The following is a 16093-nucleotide window of genomic DNA, read 5'->3' on the forward strand; positions in this document are numbered from 1 at the left end:
ACTTTGTAATAAAAATCGATCTTGTATCTTGTTTGTGGATGTTTTCAGTAGCTTCATCCTCTGCCTCGTACTGAAACTGTCTCTTCTTTCGACTTCGAGCTTGCACTGTATTACGTATCAGTGGATCACCCGTATCTAATGCTGATGCCAAGTCCATCGTATCAACTAAGTAAGATTTAAACTTTGCATAATTTCTGCTCCTCTCAAAGTACCCAGATATATTTTCAAGAAATCCTACTGCATCCAACACATGATAATCAATGCTTTAAAGTCATATCAGACAACGAGTGAGTAAAGGAAAGAAAAGTAACTCAGCTGGTTTGCTATACACAGAGCATCGTGGACGACCATTCTATCGGTTCTATTGTCATTACTTATTTGAAGTAAGGCATCATAAACTTCCTATATTTGATAACTGCGTCAGAGCATCAATTCGGCTCTCCCACCTTCTGGTGGATTATGATTTTAAAGTGAGACTACTAATATGTTTCTTTAGTATGGCCTAACGTTGAACTGACGCAGAAAAAAAAGTCATAAACTTTTTTTAGCTATACAAAAAATGAGACATTTCTCAAGAAATAATACGCTGTACGATTTACTATATTCGGAATGAACAATTTGTAAATTGGTCAAAAACTCGCTATTAGAACCTAAATGTCTCTAGATGCTACCAGGGGCGGATCCAGGGGGGGCGATCGGGCGATTGCCCCCCCAGAAGAGGAAACTTTTTTATTTTATATATAAATAAATTATATAGTTTATTTTTTGAAGCTCTTAAAAGTAGCTCTAAGTAGCAGTATTACAACCCACCGCCCCCCCAGTAGTTCGTCCTGAATTCGCCCCTGGATGCTACAGGCTAGAACGGCCTATCTCAAGTGGGAGTGTACCTTTTGCATACTTGGAGCGGAGCGTTAGAACATTATTGAATAGAAAAAAATATAAAAAGACACCGTGATAATCTTATGCACTCTAGCTCAAAATCCTATCTACACTGCTACAAGGGAAATATTGAACGAGATACCTGTGGCTAGTAGTTTGATAATTGAAAACGAGGAGGAATGCTCTGAATTTCCTGAGAGAGTATTTTCTTGAATGTGAGTAAAGTAAGTTCAATTACATTCTCAGGTTAACACAATCTTATTTTTCCATGTGAGCCTATTACGAAGCATTATATTTTGATAGTATTCTTTTCTTTTTCAAATTTTGCCGCCCATTAGACTTGCCGCTCTGGGCGGTGGCACGGCTCGACCCTCTCTCGCGCCGGCCCTGTCTCTACTAAAGAAGGCCTAAGAAAAGCTATTCAAGAAGAATGGGACATAATCAGTCCCGAAGCTACAGAACTACGAACTACTACAGGTGAAATCAATGCCACGAAGACTACAGACAATCATTAACGCACAGGGTAATCCCACAAAATATCAAATAACGTAATATACTTTATAAGCACTAATTCAAGCATAAGTGTACGGTGACATTTTGCGTTTACAAAAAAGGAAATCTCTCTTTTCTTCTGAACAAAACAGTGATTGTGTTTGTTTGGCCTTTCTCTTGTATATAGAAATAAAATGTATGAATGTGTAGTCTTAATTCTGGTTATATATATATTTTCCACCTCCCGTTCTCATGCTAGCTGTTTTCAATATAAAGTATGCACGGTGTACGAACACTTTCTGCGCTCACTGTAGGTATGTTGACAATAAGCGAATGTTATTAGAATATTTGTTGAGATTTCTTTTCCTCCACTGCCTTTCGTCTGGTTATAAAGTAGTTTGCAGTGCTTTGGAGCAGCTGCAGGTGGGAACGCGATAATGTTTGAGACATACCGGCGACTTTTTTGTGTGTGAAAATAAGCCCTTCCTTATAAAACAGTAAATAACTGCAGTAGCAATTGTCTACGTAAGTGATAAAGACATATCCAACTACAAGAAACTAATACAGTATATATATTCATTATTGTGTTTCTCTTTTAACAGCTACTAGCTAGGGATGGCCAATTCCAGAATTTTTACTTTCCGGAATCCGGAAAGTAAAATCGGAAAAATTCCGATTTTTTCTAAATTCCGGATTTTTTCCGAATGTCGGAATTTTTCCGAAATCCGGAATTTTTCCGAATTCCGGATTTTTTCTGAATTCCGGAATTTTTCCGAATTCCGGAATTTTTCTGGATTCCGGAATTTTTCCGAAATCCGGAATTTTTCCGAATTCCGGAAAGTAAATTTTCCGATTCCGGAAAACAAAATTTCCGGAATCCGGATTCCGGAAAATTTTGGCCATCCCTAGTGTTAAACCATTAACTGATATGCCACCTAGTCCACTTCCTAAACAATCATACATTCTATCGCTCTTGAAGTGTGTGCTCAACTATTCAAGACTAAATACCCTGTTGAATTTATTCGCACATGTAGATGATGTAGTGTGATACTAAACTGGTCATTTCCTGTACTTACATTTGATCAGTTCAACCATCAGAGTTGTTCTGTAATGTAGACACAGAAATGTTCATGCACAACATGTATTTGGTATAGTCCATGTGGCTTGAATAGCTGAGCACTGAATTGGAGTGGGTAGCATGTGTGGCTATTTAGGAAGTGGACTGTGTAGCGTATCGGTTGACGCCTTGGTACGCTACGTCGAATATTCAGCTTTGAATTCGTCTACTGACTCGTGCATTTTTTCAATCTCTTGTTAGATCATTATGATATAAAATTGGTTATTTTCTCTTACCATAAATAATACTAAATAAGTGTTACAGTTAGCAAGTGCTTTATCTTCCACGATGCAAAGTCAGTGTTTTTAATCGGAATCGAACTTAAGATCACCACGCTAACCACTTGTATACAATAAATAATTACATGGCGATTTCAAATCAAATAAAATAGACAAAAAGTAGGAAAACGAATTGTTAATACTTCAAATCTTCAAAATTTTCAATTGTTAATTTTCAAAATTTTATTTATTTCAGAACTGTAGTAATTGCGAATCATATTTCGTTGTTTACAAAAGAAGCATCACCTCAAGTGACCAGGGATGACATTAAAAAGTGCAAGAAGCTCTCAAAGATGCCAGATATATTTGACATTTTGGCGCGATCTTTGGCACCTTCTATTCATGGACATGAATACATTAAGAAAGCTATTCTGTGTTTGTTACTAGGAGGAGTTGAGAAGGTTCTTCCGAATGGCACAAGGCTCAGAGGGTGAGTAAATGTATATAGCATAGTTTCTCAAAACTTTTGAGACCACGGTACAGTATTTTGCAGAAGCAGTCCTCGGAATACAATTAGACTTAGAAAAGATATCATCTTTGTGTTTACGCAAGTGATCGATGATTCTTATGAAAGAAGTTTCTAGAGTCTTAATTAAACCTCGAATAGATCTGATTTGCAGTATCTTGTGGAATGCATGTTTCTTGTCAATGTAGAGTGCAAGTGCAAAGATATTGCATGGGGTATGTGGGGACTTGTCACTCATTGATGAAAATGTTTAGATACCTGATGTTCATGCCAGGGAGCTGATTCCAATGTACGATCTGCACTAATGTTGTTTGCGAATAATAGTTGCAAACCAGTTAACTACTTGAAGAGGTCTAGTTGAAATTAGTTTTCCGTACTTGAGATATACGTGGGTGTGTATATATAATTGTAAACCAAGGTCTAAATTCAAAATTGATTCCAGAAATTTAATATACATCGTCCACTTTTTTTTTTTTTTTTTTTTTTTTTTTTTTTTTTTTTTTTTCAATTTCTGGCCTATGAATGACTGTTCTTTCGTTAGTAGGGTATTGAAGAAATGCTTTTAAGACATCATTTGTGTGCTAAAAATCTATTTGAATATATTTTTCTTGTTATATAGCGCTCCCACTAGCTCTAATGTGATGAAATTAATTGTTATATACTCATACGACTACAACAGTGATTTCATGTTTATATGCATATATATTGACTAATTTACCTGTGTATTCTTACCAGTAAGTCGAAAAGTTCCTTTTCCATATGGGAAAGTCTGGCCATCTATATCGCCATTTACACTAACTTCTAAAATTGTTCCTTTTCTCTTCTTTCTGTGAGGTATTGCATTTTTCCGTTCTTTGTCTTTTTTTCTACCGTGAGACTTTCTGTAATTGTATTTCATTTTCATTTTGTATTTTATTTTTATTTTCCTCATACTTTCTTGTAATGCAAATTATTAAGTCCTCTGCCTTTTGGCAGGTCCTGGGACTAACGATTCCCCCCCCCCCCCCTTCTTAATTTTCAGTTTGGGCATTTCGTAATTTTGGAAATGTTTCTTCCATGTTTCTCGATTTTCAGCTTCCTCTTTTAACTTACAATATTTTCTTCTATTTTTCAAATCATCGATCACCTATGTTCTTCTTCCTGTTCCTCTCTTTCCTTCCATCTGTCTTTCTATGGCGGTATGAAGAAGACAATTTCTGCGCAAGATGTGCCCAATCCAATTGGCCTTTCTACGAAGGATGGTGGCTAGAAGTTTCCTCTTCTCCCCTATCCGTTTTAAGAAGTCTTCGTTTGTTACTCTTTCTGTCCATTTTATGTTCTCCATCTTCCTCCAACACCACATTTCGAAGCTCTCTAAATATTTGTTTAACTTACGTAAACAGTCACGCCAAGTCAAGCCATTCAACAAGAAAAGGTCACTCTTAACTAGCAGCCGTAATATTGGACTAAGGAAGAAATTGGTCAAGTGCTATGTATGGGGCATTGGACGGTAATGCAAATACACAATTAAATTGTGGTTTAGTACTCCAATATTTACTACTAATGTACCGTATTTTTATGAATGAGAACCCTGTCCTTTAATTTTATGTACTGAATTTCGCAGTTAATTTACATTGAAAAGTAATGTGCTTGATGTCACTAGCTGCCTCAATACAGTAACATAGCGGGTATCTCTTAAATTAATTTTGTAGAGCGTTGACGGAGACAATTCTGTATGAAGTCTCAATCTTAGGAATTATATAATATTTTTCTTCTTTTGTAATTTTTTTTTTTTTTTTTTTTCTCAGTGGCTGGAACCTGCAATGCCAGAAATGTCCCGGTAAAATTTTCCTGCTATTAAATCAACAAAACTATAATCACAATTGTCTTCTGTTCCCGCTATTTCTGTTAGTGTGATATATCTGATGACTTCTGACTACTCTAATCTACTGCGTATACGTTATACTTGTGGGAGCGCTTTTTTTTTTTCTTCTTTCTTTCTTAAGGCTTTTTTAAATTTAAATTCAGTCAATTTTCTGTTGAAAAATATTGATTGAACCAACTATACCAGTTGCGTTGCTTGGATATTCTGAGTATGGTGTGTTCGTATTTTTTCAGAGATATTAACGTGTTGTTGATAGGAGATCCTAGTGTTGCCAAGTCTCAGCTGTTGAGGTATGTATTGTGTACAGCACCAAGAGCAATTCCAACAACTGGCAGAGGATCTTCAGGTGTCGGTTTAACAGCTGCAGTCACCACTGATCAAGAAACAGGGGAAAGAAGGTAATAGTAAGATTTGGCTTTTTGTGTGTGTTAAAATACAGTAATAGAAAAACTTGGTATTCTTCTTAACACGGTAACTAATCTGATTTTTCAAGGGATGTTCCTTCGTCTGTCGCTCTTTGAAAGATTAATACAGATGTCGAAGAACGCACTTCGTTATTTGTCCTTTTATAATATTTCACTATGACATGGGCTATTATATCTTTAAAATAATAAAAAGCATACTAAATCTGTTCGTACAATTTATAGAGAAACGAGCAGAACACATTGACAGAGCACTTCATGAATATACATGTTGGAAAGTATTGCTAATTCCCATACCCCCAAAGAACTAGTTGCTTCTTTGTAGAGATTTTAAGTAAAAACGGGAGAGAAATGCTAGACAGAATTGACGTCAATGAGGCCCAAATTTTTAAATGTAACTTGATGACACAATCCATAAGCAGAGAACTGCAAAATCTTGATCCGTGGCGTCTCTTGTATTCTTTATTCTGGATCGACAGAATTCGGGTGGCGTTTTGAGGCTTTTCCTCGAAAGATCGTGCGTGCCACATGTACCAAATTCCAGATAGGCTTCGAGGCAGTTATGGATGCCTTTTTTGAGTGATATTTTTCTTTTATTGTTACTTTGTCACTCTTCCATATTTCCGATGTGTATCATTTTGTCTAAATATTCCCTGTTGTCTTTCAATAGCGGATGTCAGATTTAGCCCGCACATCCAGTATTTAGCACTATTTACAACAATGTACCAATTACATTTTAAGTTCTCGTATTTTCACTAAAGACATCTCAAAGCACAAACGAAGAAAAATATCTCCGACACAAAGAAAGCAGAACAGATGTTTGTCAGGTATGTTTTGATAATGAACTTAATGTTATGTATGCGTTTTGGAATTCTAAACGTAAATAACGTTTCGACCAAAATGATGCAACCCCCTGATCAATATAAAATAATACACTTGAAACTCTCTTTATAGAAGCCTTTCTTTATGAGACTGCTGTTAACTTTCTACTTCTGATAACTTTTATCACCAGACTTAGTCTTCGTTATAACTTCACTTTATTTCTGTTTGACAACACAATTATTGTACGAATCTACACAGAAAAAAAAAAAAAAAAAAATGTGATAATCATAGCAGAAGAGAATATACCATCTGCAATCTGTATAATAGGATGCCTTATCAATCAACAATCAATAATAAGGATCACATTACAGGCTCATCGCAACAATTATTTATCTCTGAAGGCTTGTTACAATGATTCAACACGTTCTGCCTTTTCTTCATCCTAATACCGAATTATGTTGCTCCAATCCTTAGTACAGATTTTCTTATTGCGTATTTAGTTCCACTGTATTTTTTAATTCGTAATTTTTATTTTATTATTTTTATTTATTTATTTATTTGCCCTAATGTAAAAAGCTTCGGTCTTGAAAGGACTCTTTCTATAGGTGAAGACTACCTTGTAAAATTTAGAACTTCCTGAATGTTGTATTCGGAAGTGTGTAGGTGTCTTGATAGTAGTCCTGAACATAAACAACTTATTGCCTTTATATTCTGGGTTAAAAAAAGGGTTAATAACTGGTGTTATTCAAAATATTTAGTGGAAAGTTTTTTTTTTTTTTTTTTTTTTTTTTTTTTTTTTTTTTTTTTTTTTTATAGTTAAAAGGAACATGATGGTAAAAATAAACTAATTTTATTAAATGTTGCTTTCATTCAGTAATTATATACAGAACATGTCTACGCGTCACATGTCCATGAAATAAAGGTTATTAGATTACAGCGGGAAAAGTGTATTAGTTTTCATTCTGATATAAACCGCTTGAGTATAAAAGTTTAAGAGCATTGTGTTCCATTTTTAGGCTAGAAGCTGGTGCTATGGTTCTAGCTGATCGTGGTGTAGTTTGCATTGATGAATTCGACAAGATGTCTGATATGGATAGAACAGCAATTCACGAAGTAATGGAACAGGGAAGAGTTACCATTGCCAAAGCTGGTATTCATGCAAGACTAAATGCCCGGTGCTCAGTTTTAGCTGCTGCCAACCCAGTGTATGGAAGAGTAAGTATACATTCGAAGATATTACCTCTTTCTAGTTACTTGCTTTCATGAATCGATTAAAAAATAAAAACTATCTTACCTGGATTGCAGAAGATTCATCGTTAATATTGTAGTTGGCATTCCGTGAAGCTTTCGTGTGTAAAACATATGTTCATTTACAATAAAATGGTTTTATACAGGGTGTCTATCGGACACTAAAGTCGCGAAAAAAAAGAAATTTAGCTTTTGGGTCACGATTTTTTTTTTATTTGTTTATTGTACAAATAAAAGTACGGACTGGAAAATTTTGTTCTATAAAACGTCAAAATTCTAGACCAAAAATGTCAATGGCTGGCTTTAGACGCTACCAAATCGCAAGCAAAGCATGCTTCTATCGCATGCATGAAAAGTCGGCCTAATTCGCACCCAAATTCGCTCTTCAGAATGTTACTAAATTTTATGGTTTGGTAAAGAAAGGGGCACGAAAAAGTCAGACGAAATTTCATTTTGGAATTTCAGTAGACACCCTATTATATTGAAATATTGCGGATTCTTTTCTCAGTAATGTATTAATTTATTTGTAATTAATCTATGAAAATGTATGTACAGTTAATTGTATTAATATGAATCTTATAGTTTCAGACATTTGCTTTGACGTTCATCTGGGTGAATTCTTTGAAAAAGGCATATCTTATGTTTAAACTGAGAATTTGTGAACAAAACGTATTAAATTATGCAATAAATTACGCAATACGAAACAAGGAATGTATACAATTGCGAAACAATTTTGACAAATTAATCGCACCCAAACACATGAACAAAAATTATAAACAAACTTGGGTACAAAAATATATAATGTCGGAGCTATACCTGCCCAAAATTGGTCAGAACAATAGAACAAATGATAATAACTTGGATGCTGGATCAAGGCCAGGTAGAAGAACGTAGTAATAATTTTCAGTCTATATTCCATTAATGTACCAGTGAATATGGAAAGTGTCAAGATACCAGTACCTGAGCTATCATTTTTCGTTGGTAGAAAATATGAATTTCCTTCTATTCGTCGTAGCTAACCATATTGCCGCCGGTGATGGATTAATAGAATCTAGCCTCAAAATAATCTCTTCAATACTTTTGTCCAACATTTCGTTTTCGAGTTGAACCCTTTATTTTATTTTTCCGACCACTTTCCGGCCGGTTATGACTCTTAAGTAACGCATTTATGCTTTTTTTTTTTTTTTTTTTTTTTTGTGTGTGTGTGTGTGTAAGAACACATTTTCCCGTTTTTGTTTCCGAACACACGTATTAAATCGTATATCAGGGTGTCTATCGGTCACGAATGTCATGAAAGTCACTAAATTTAGCTTTTGGGTCACGATTTTTTTAAACTACAAATGTAAGTACAGATTGGAAAATGTCATTCTATAAAACGTCAAAATTCACCACCAAAAATGTGACGCTACCAAATCGCAAGCAAAGTACGTTTCTATCGCATGGATGAAAATTCAGCCTAATTTGCACCCATATTTGCTCTTCAAAATGTTAGGAAATTTTATGATTTGGTGTGACAATTACGCTCACACACTCAATTAATTGTTCTTATATTCAAATTAAAACATATTTATATGTAAATTCAACTTATTTTAAAAGTCAAGGAAAATTTTATTTTGTTTCATTTAGCAGCCAAGCGAACCTCTTTCATTTGTCCCAGGTAAAGAAGTTTCTCTGCTTTTCAAAAAAAAAAAAAAAACATAAGACGGTAACCGCACTAATTGACCACCCACTTTTCTACCTCGCCAGTAAACGGTAATGGAATTTGCTATTGTTACTCCAGCCATGCTGTCGCACTACCTAAGTACCTCGATATCGCAAATATCACGTCACAGACACACAGGAACCAAAATTTTTTATCTACAATCTTCGCAAGTGCTTATGAAACTCTTTAACATCACGTACTAGCCCAGAAGAGACGCTAGAAAACCAAGCCAAATTATCAACCGATTTTTGGGAAATGGTGTCACGAACTTAAAGCGGCGAATCAGAATCCGAAATTCAAAATTCACAAAGAGAAGAATGAAGCGTCTATTTTTTTACAAAAAAAATAAAGAAAGCTGGGAGAACGCCTACACGGAAGAGAGGTTACTCTAAGTCGACACTTCATCGTGAAAACATCACCAACACGCGATTCATAAGCACACGTCAATTCATATATACATATATATATATATATATATAGATATATATATATATATATTTAAGTGTTTAAATTTCAGAAAAATGGCTAGCTAAAGACCCGTTAGCAGCCAGCTACTTAAACCCACGCGTTATCCACAGCAACTTCGTCGTTACAAGATTATTTATACAAATATTTAAAACATCGACACATAGACATAATTTTTATCATCTTATGGTGACGCTACGTAATTTGTGATTTTGAACTGAGTCTGTGATTGATCTATATACGTGGACTTCCTGTATTCAGAGAGGAAAAGTAGTGCGATGGATGGCGGATATATATAAACTGTGCGAGTGAAATTTAAGTGCAGATGGATGTGATAAGTGACGCATCGTTGCATTTCAACAACATGGAGATGAAGGACGGAGACACGGGTTCGATCCCCGATACTTGGAACAGATGCCTTGCCACACGAAGACCCAGACGCTTCAGACAAACGTGGACCTCTTCTCCGGGAGTTGAATCCAGAGGACAGCGGGGTCTGAGAAGGGACATTAGGAAGCATTGTGACGGTCAGTTAAGTACAGTGCAGTTTTCTTCTGAAGTGTGGAAATATAAGCGGAAGGACTTATTAAGGTAGGACAAAGTATTCTGTTATTTTCTTTATTGAAGAAGGACTATGGCCAATATTTTCGTGATTCGTGATCTCCATACTCACCTTTTCCTAGAAACTTCGGGACATTGTTTATTCATACGGAACTGTCCGTAAACATTTAGAGCATTTTTTTTCTTTCTTTTTAAAAGAAGTAAACAAATAGCCTAATGCCTTGGTTGCATTTCCAAAATTAATTCACTGATATAGGAACTGTTAATTTCATTCTTGAATAAGTACCATAAAATTTTTGATTATTTTACTAGTGAAATTTGTATACATTGATTTGATCTTCAATCATGCATTTATTTGTAATCGTAATGTGTCAATATTTAGATCCTTGAAGCCGTCATTATAATTATTTATATGCAATCCAATATTTATTTATATCAAGTATGGATTATTTCTCTTTTAAACATAAATCGCGTTTAAGATGTGTGAATGTAATATAATTTCTGTGTTGAGTAAACCATGATTTAGCGTCAAAGTCTAGTTGTTCCAAGTTTTAACGTTTGTATAAGTTGTGTTAGGGAAATATGTGTCAGAGCGGTAAACAGTCTTAATACCATTTTATTGTAACTTGTCAATTTTTATTATAATCATTCTTAAAAGAAACAATCAATATAAAGCTTCCAAAGACGTGCTATGTTGAGTAAGTTTCAGACAAATAAGTGTAAATATTCTTATCCCGTAATATCGTTACAGTCTCGTAAATAAGGTAAACAAACTTAAGATACTCGAGTAAATCCCTTCGGAGGTACCTATCTGAGCAACGAACGCAGATAGGGTCCATAGCTATGGAGAAACGTTTATTCGCAAAATAAGGAATCAGTGAGAAAATCAAAAAGTGTCGACAATATAATTATTTTGATCAATTGGCCAAACTATAATAATGGTAGTACTATATATATATTTCTGTGTAGTGTATTTGAATATGAAATATTTGTGTAGTTAGTGTTGTGTAACGATTTTTATTGTGAATTGAATTATTTTCCAACTGATATAGTATGTGTACAAAGCTATGTTTTGTTTATGCAAATCTTTTAATATTAAAAATTCAGTAGAGTTCATTAGAAACAGTGCACTAAATTTTCTCAAAAAGCATACTATCGCTTCTAAACTATTCCTCCAGTAAGTCTTGCAAGCAACCTAAACCATTAATTCTTTCATTCCACAATCCGATTCTTAAACTTATTTCCATTTCTTTTATTAATAAAAAAAAGAGGTAGTAACTGTGGGCGAATTACTTAATAGTCGGTTATGTCTAGGGGGAAAACAATAAATCATTTTGCTAATTAATATTCAGTTTAATAGAAATTTTTGTTTGTATAACTACGTCATAGTAATTATAAAGAATCGAATATTGTCAGTTTAGTCGAGTAGAGATAGATTGTTGTTAAATTTTACAGTCAAGATTAAATAATTTGAATATTACGTTGTACAGTGAAGAATGTGTTAAAAGAAATCATATTATTTGGTCAAAAACAGTTAAAAGTCTGATTCATTTTCAGTAAAGTCAATTAATTCATTTTTTGTAAATCCAAATTAACTTTCTTGTTGATTTTTGTAAATATAACCTTCTTTCTCGTTAAACTTATTAAAAGTCTATTTGACGTTAGAACCAAAACATTTATGTGGTTATTATTTCAAAGATATGCCTATTTCTTTAACTGATATTAGCATACCTAGAAGTTATTTCAAATTACCCTGAACAGAAAAAGTTGAAGCACGGTTACATTGACCATCAGAAATTTTTTTTATCTAAATTAACTCATTTTTTTTAAACTTTAAATTAAACTTTCCTTGTTTGTTGCTTTAAACTATTTTTGCTGTCTCCACACACTTCGATGACAAGATGATAGTCAGTGTAGCCAACTGAACAAGCCATTAGCGAAAAATCTTTCTTTCAGCTTTGCAGCTTGTGAGATTTTTGCTCCGCATATTTAAATCACTTCATTATTAACTACGCACCTGTTTTCCTAGCGCCTTGGAGACACCGTTATGGGGAAAACAGGATCGATTAGACATTAGGTCATCTTTCGTTATATATATATATATATATATATATATATATATATATATATATATATATATATATCAATTTTTTTTATTCCAAACCATCTTAGCAAAACTGTATCTTTACCTTGGAGAACTGAAGTTCGAGCCCCGTGGAGTCAACTTCAATTCTCCAAACTCTCATTCATTTTTTTTTATTTATGTAATAGGCAGATGAGTTGCCGCTCATCAATACCATTCACTTTTCAAGTACAAGGTCAGGTATTCATTTTTCTGATGCATATTAGGCTCATCCGTGAGTGCCTTAATTATTCATTCTAGTGCAGATTAAATATGCAAATTAGAGATAAGGAATCGAATTCCGAAAACAACACGTTTCATATTCCTCGTCGCCCGAATACGTAAGATCTGCTTATTCGTAATATCACGCAGTAATTCTATTTGGCAGCCCGAGCAGAAATTTTCCTTTAATTATTAGTAATTTTCTATCGTTGCAAAACTTAGTGCCCGAAACCATAACATTATCATTACAAACCTTGGCTTCCAATACAGGAACCACAGTGTGACAAGAAATGGCGCCCGGACAGGGACCCGAATGCGTAGTTAATCTTATTTGAGGGACCCGAATGCGTAGTTAATCTTATTTGAGGGACCCGAATGCGTAGTTAATCTTATTTGAGGAACCCGAATGCGTAGTTAATCTCATTTGAAGGACCAACATGCGTAGTTAATTTTATTTCAGGACCGAAAAGCGTAGTAAGCGTTTAAAAAAAAAAAAGTAGGAAATCTAGTTTGGAGAAGCATACATAGTAAATTTCGAACAGCGAACGAAAGCAGTAATCAATTCTATTCCACAATAGTAAACTTAAGAATGGGAAGCGTGATATGAAATTAGGTAACTTTGTATTCAAAGAATCATTATTTCGAGATTACCCGTAGGGAACGATTAAGCGTTCTACTCCCCCTCGCATCCAATTTTATTCCATTTCAGCACATGCGTAAGAAAAAATAATAATAATAATAATAATAATTGTTCTTACCTCATGTTTGTTTGTTGGTTTGTTTGATTGGAAGAGAAAGGAGATACACCGTTTTGTTTGTTTAAAAAAAAGAGAAGAAAAGAAGGAAAGAAGAAAACAAAAAGGTAATGCACCAGGTAAGCGACTAATATAAGTGAACATGCAAGTTCTTGGCATATTGATGCATAAATTTAGCTAAGTGTGTTTCTAGTGAATAACATTAGTATTAACATAATTATATATTCATATATAGATATAGGTTTAGAATAGGTCAGATTTAATACTTTTATTTACACATGCATTTTATTACTTACATATTATTGTGTTTTAGACATGTTATCTGTTAATTAATACACTATTTGTATATACACATAAATATACATGTGAGTATATTAAAAAAAAAAATAAAAAAAATAGAATGAACTAAGTTGTTGTGGAAAACGTGTGGTGATAAAGTAGCTTGGCATGCTACATTGATGAAATAGTAATATTTTTGCGTATTAAGGTGAACTTAGAGTACGAAATTTAGAGTGATTGACAGCATAGGTCAGATAATTAGAATTAATTTTAGACAAATTTTAATAAGAATCATTCTGACAATCCAGTTATTTAAGTCTACTTGCAGATGCCACAGTTGAGGCCATCTACCTTGAGGCAACGACCAAGAAACAGGATGTCTGCAATGGAAGAAGCACAACGTTGTCGCACGTGTGGACGTGACCTATGGGAACAGGATTTGGATCCCACGGATGAGGCTCGAAATTGTCCCGAATGTGGTGACCAGAGGGATGCAAGTCCAGTCACGGAAAATGATGTCACTCAAGGAAGTAGAGACAACATGCAACAGCATCATGGGCCGAACAGCACTAATGTTGATTTTCAGGAATCTCTTTTATCAATGATACAAAAGTGGCTTGCAGAACGGGACCGGAAAGAGGAGGAATTTAGAGAACAACAGGAGAAGAAAAGAGAAGAACAAGATAGAAAACTTGACAAGCTCATGGAAAAACAAGACCATTTGGCAAAAGACCGAGAAGAACAAGATAGAAAACTTGACAAGCTCATGGAAAAACAAGACCATTTGGCAAAAGACCGAGAAGAACAAGATAGAAAACTTGACAAGCTCATGGAAAAACAAGACCATTTGGCAGAAGACCTCTCGAGGAAACTACAGGAGCAAGCTAGGAGGCTGGACGAACACGAGAAGTCAAACACCGAAGCGCTGGAGGACTTCAAGCGCACCATCTCCCAAAATCTGGAAGAACAGAGAGAGCGGCAGCACAGACAGTTACAGGAGACAGAAGAACGTCTCACGGCACAAGCTGGCCAAATGGAAGAGAGGATGGTCAGGCAAATGGAAGAAAGGCAGGGACAGGTCCTAGAAGATATGCAGCGCATGCGGATGGACTTGGAGACGCAGACCCAAGCACAAAGGATAGAGCTGCAGACAAGGATGGAGAATGTTGAACACTCTATGACTGTACGACAAGAGGAGCTAATAGAGAGCCTGAATAATCAGAGCACCAGGATTGAGGAACTCCGGCAAATCCAAGATGTCGAACGGGAGAAAGCAGGAGCTATTCAGCAGACGGTGGACCAACTGACAGCATCCCTAACGGAGAAGATGTCCGAGTTGGTAGAAAGGAGAGTTGGGGAAGCAGTAAGAAACATACCTCAACCCGCTTTCTCAGGAATGGAACCACCTCGAAGGACTCCGACGCCTCCGGTTTCAAATCCAATTTTAGAAGACCTCAGTCAAGGGAATCAGGAGAGTGGAAGATCTGTGGACTCTCACGCTAGCTGCAGAAGTTTTCTTCGAGCTCCTAAAATAGATGAATTGCCATCGTTTGACCCGGACACGGATGTGGGACTGCCATCAACCTTCCTTGAGCGGTTGTTGGATGATTGCAGGCTATACGGAATAGCGCAGGAAGAACTTCTCCACATAATTCCACGTATCCTACGTGGAGCAGCAAAGATGTGGATAGACAATCACATCCAACAGTTCAGAACATTTGAAGACTTCCGTCGTGCTTTTCTGAGGAATTTCCAAAGCGAAGCCATTATTCAGCGAAAGCTCACTCGCCTCAGAAACACACGCTATAGGGCTGATTCACGTAAGTCCCTGCGTGAATTCTTTTGGGAGCAAGTCAAGGCGTTCCGAGAACTAAGTCCTTCTATGTCGGAAGCGGAAGTTCTCTCAAACGTGAAGAATATGTTACCGTTACGTATCCAAAGGCAGCTCATCGGAGTTCAGCTGGAGGACACGGAACAACTGTCAATGATCCGGGACAGCGAGGAGCTGGACAGGATAGAGAGTTTCCAGAGAGACCGAAATGCCCAAAGGAATAACAGTGGTACGACAGGCCAACGGAGAGTACAGCATGTACGTAGGCAGTCAACGGAGGAAACCGTATATAGGGACTCCGGAAATAGAAGACAACGGCACCATCCTTATCGAAGAGAGGACAATCGGTTGCGCAACACTCACCAGCCATCACAGCGGACTGATGAAGACAGTTCCGGCAGCGAGAGAAGTACAGGAGCACCGACAAGAGGTCACGCGCAGCGCCGTTTCCGCCGCAATCAAAGAAACAGAGGAGACAGGCCAAGAACTGAAGAGAGACAAGTCCGACAAGTGACCACGCATCGAGGAAACAGCTCGGAGCGAAGAGGTCACACCAGAGGAAACAATC

The 16093-nt window shown here is 35.9% G+C and overlaps 1 protein-coding gene across 1 annotated transcript in view; it reads left to right on the forward strand.

Annotated features, from left to right (window-relative positions):
- The window catches only part of Mcm3 (minichromosome maintenance 3), a 69845-nt gene that overhangs the window by 23093 nt on the left and 30659 nt on the right, over positions 1-16093 (forward strand). The window contains exons 7-9 of the mRNA XM_081756056.1: positions 2963-3196; positions 5330-5494; positions 7357-7555. Coding sequence (XP_081612182.1) covers positions 2963-3196; positions 5330-5494; positions 7357-7555 — 598 coding nt within the window. The remainder of the gene's footprint in view (positions 1-2962; positions 3197-5329; positions 5495-7356; positions 7556-16093) is intronic.

This window comes from Thermobia domestica, chromosome 4 (assembly GCF_964235325.1).
Source record: "Thermobia domestica chromosome 4, izTheDome1.hap1.1, whole genome shotgun sequence".
Taxonomy (NCBI): domain Eukaryota; kingdom Metazoa; phylum Arthropoda; class Insecta; order Zygentoma; family Lepismatidae; genus Thermobia; species Thermobia domestica.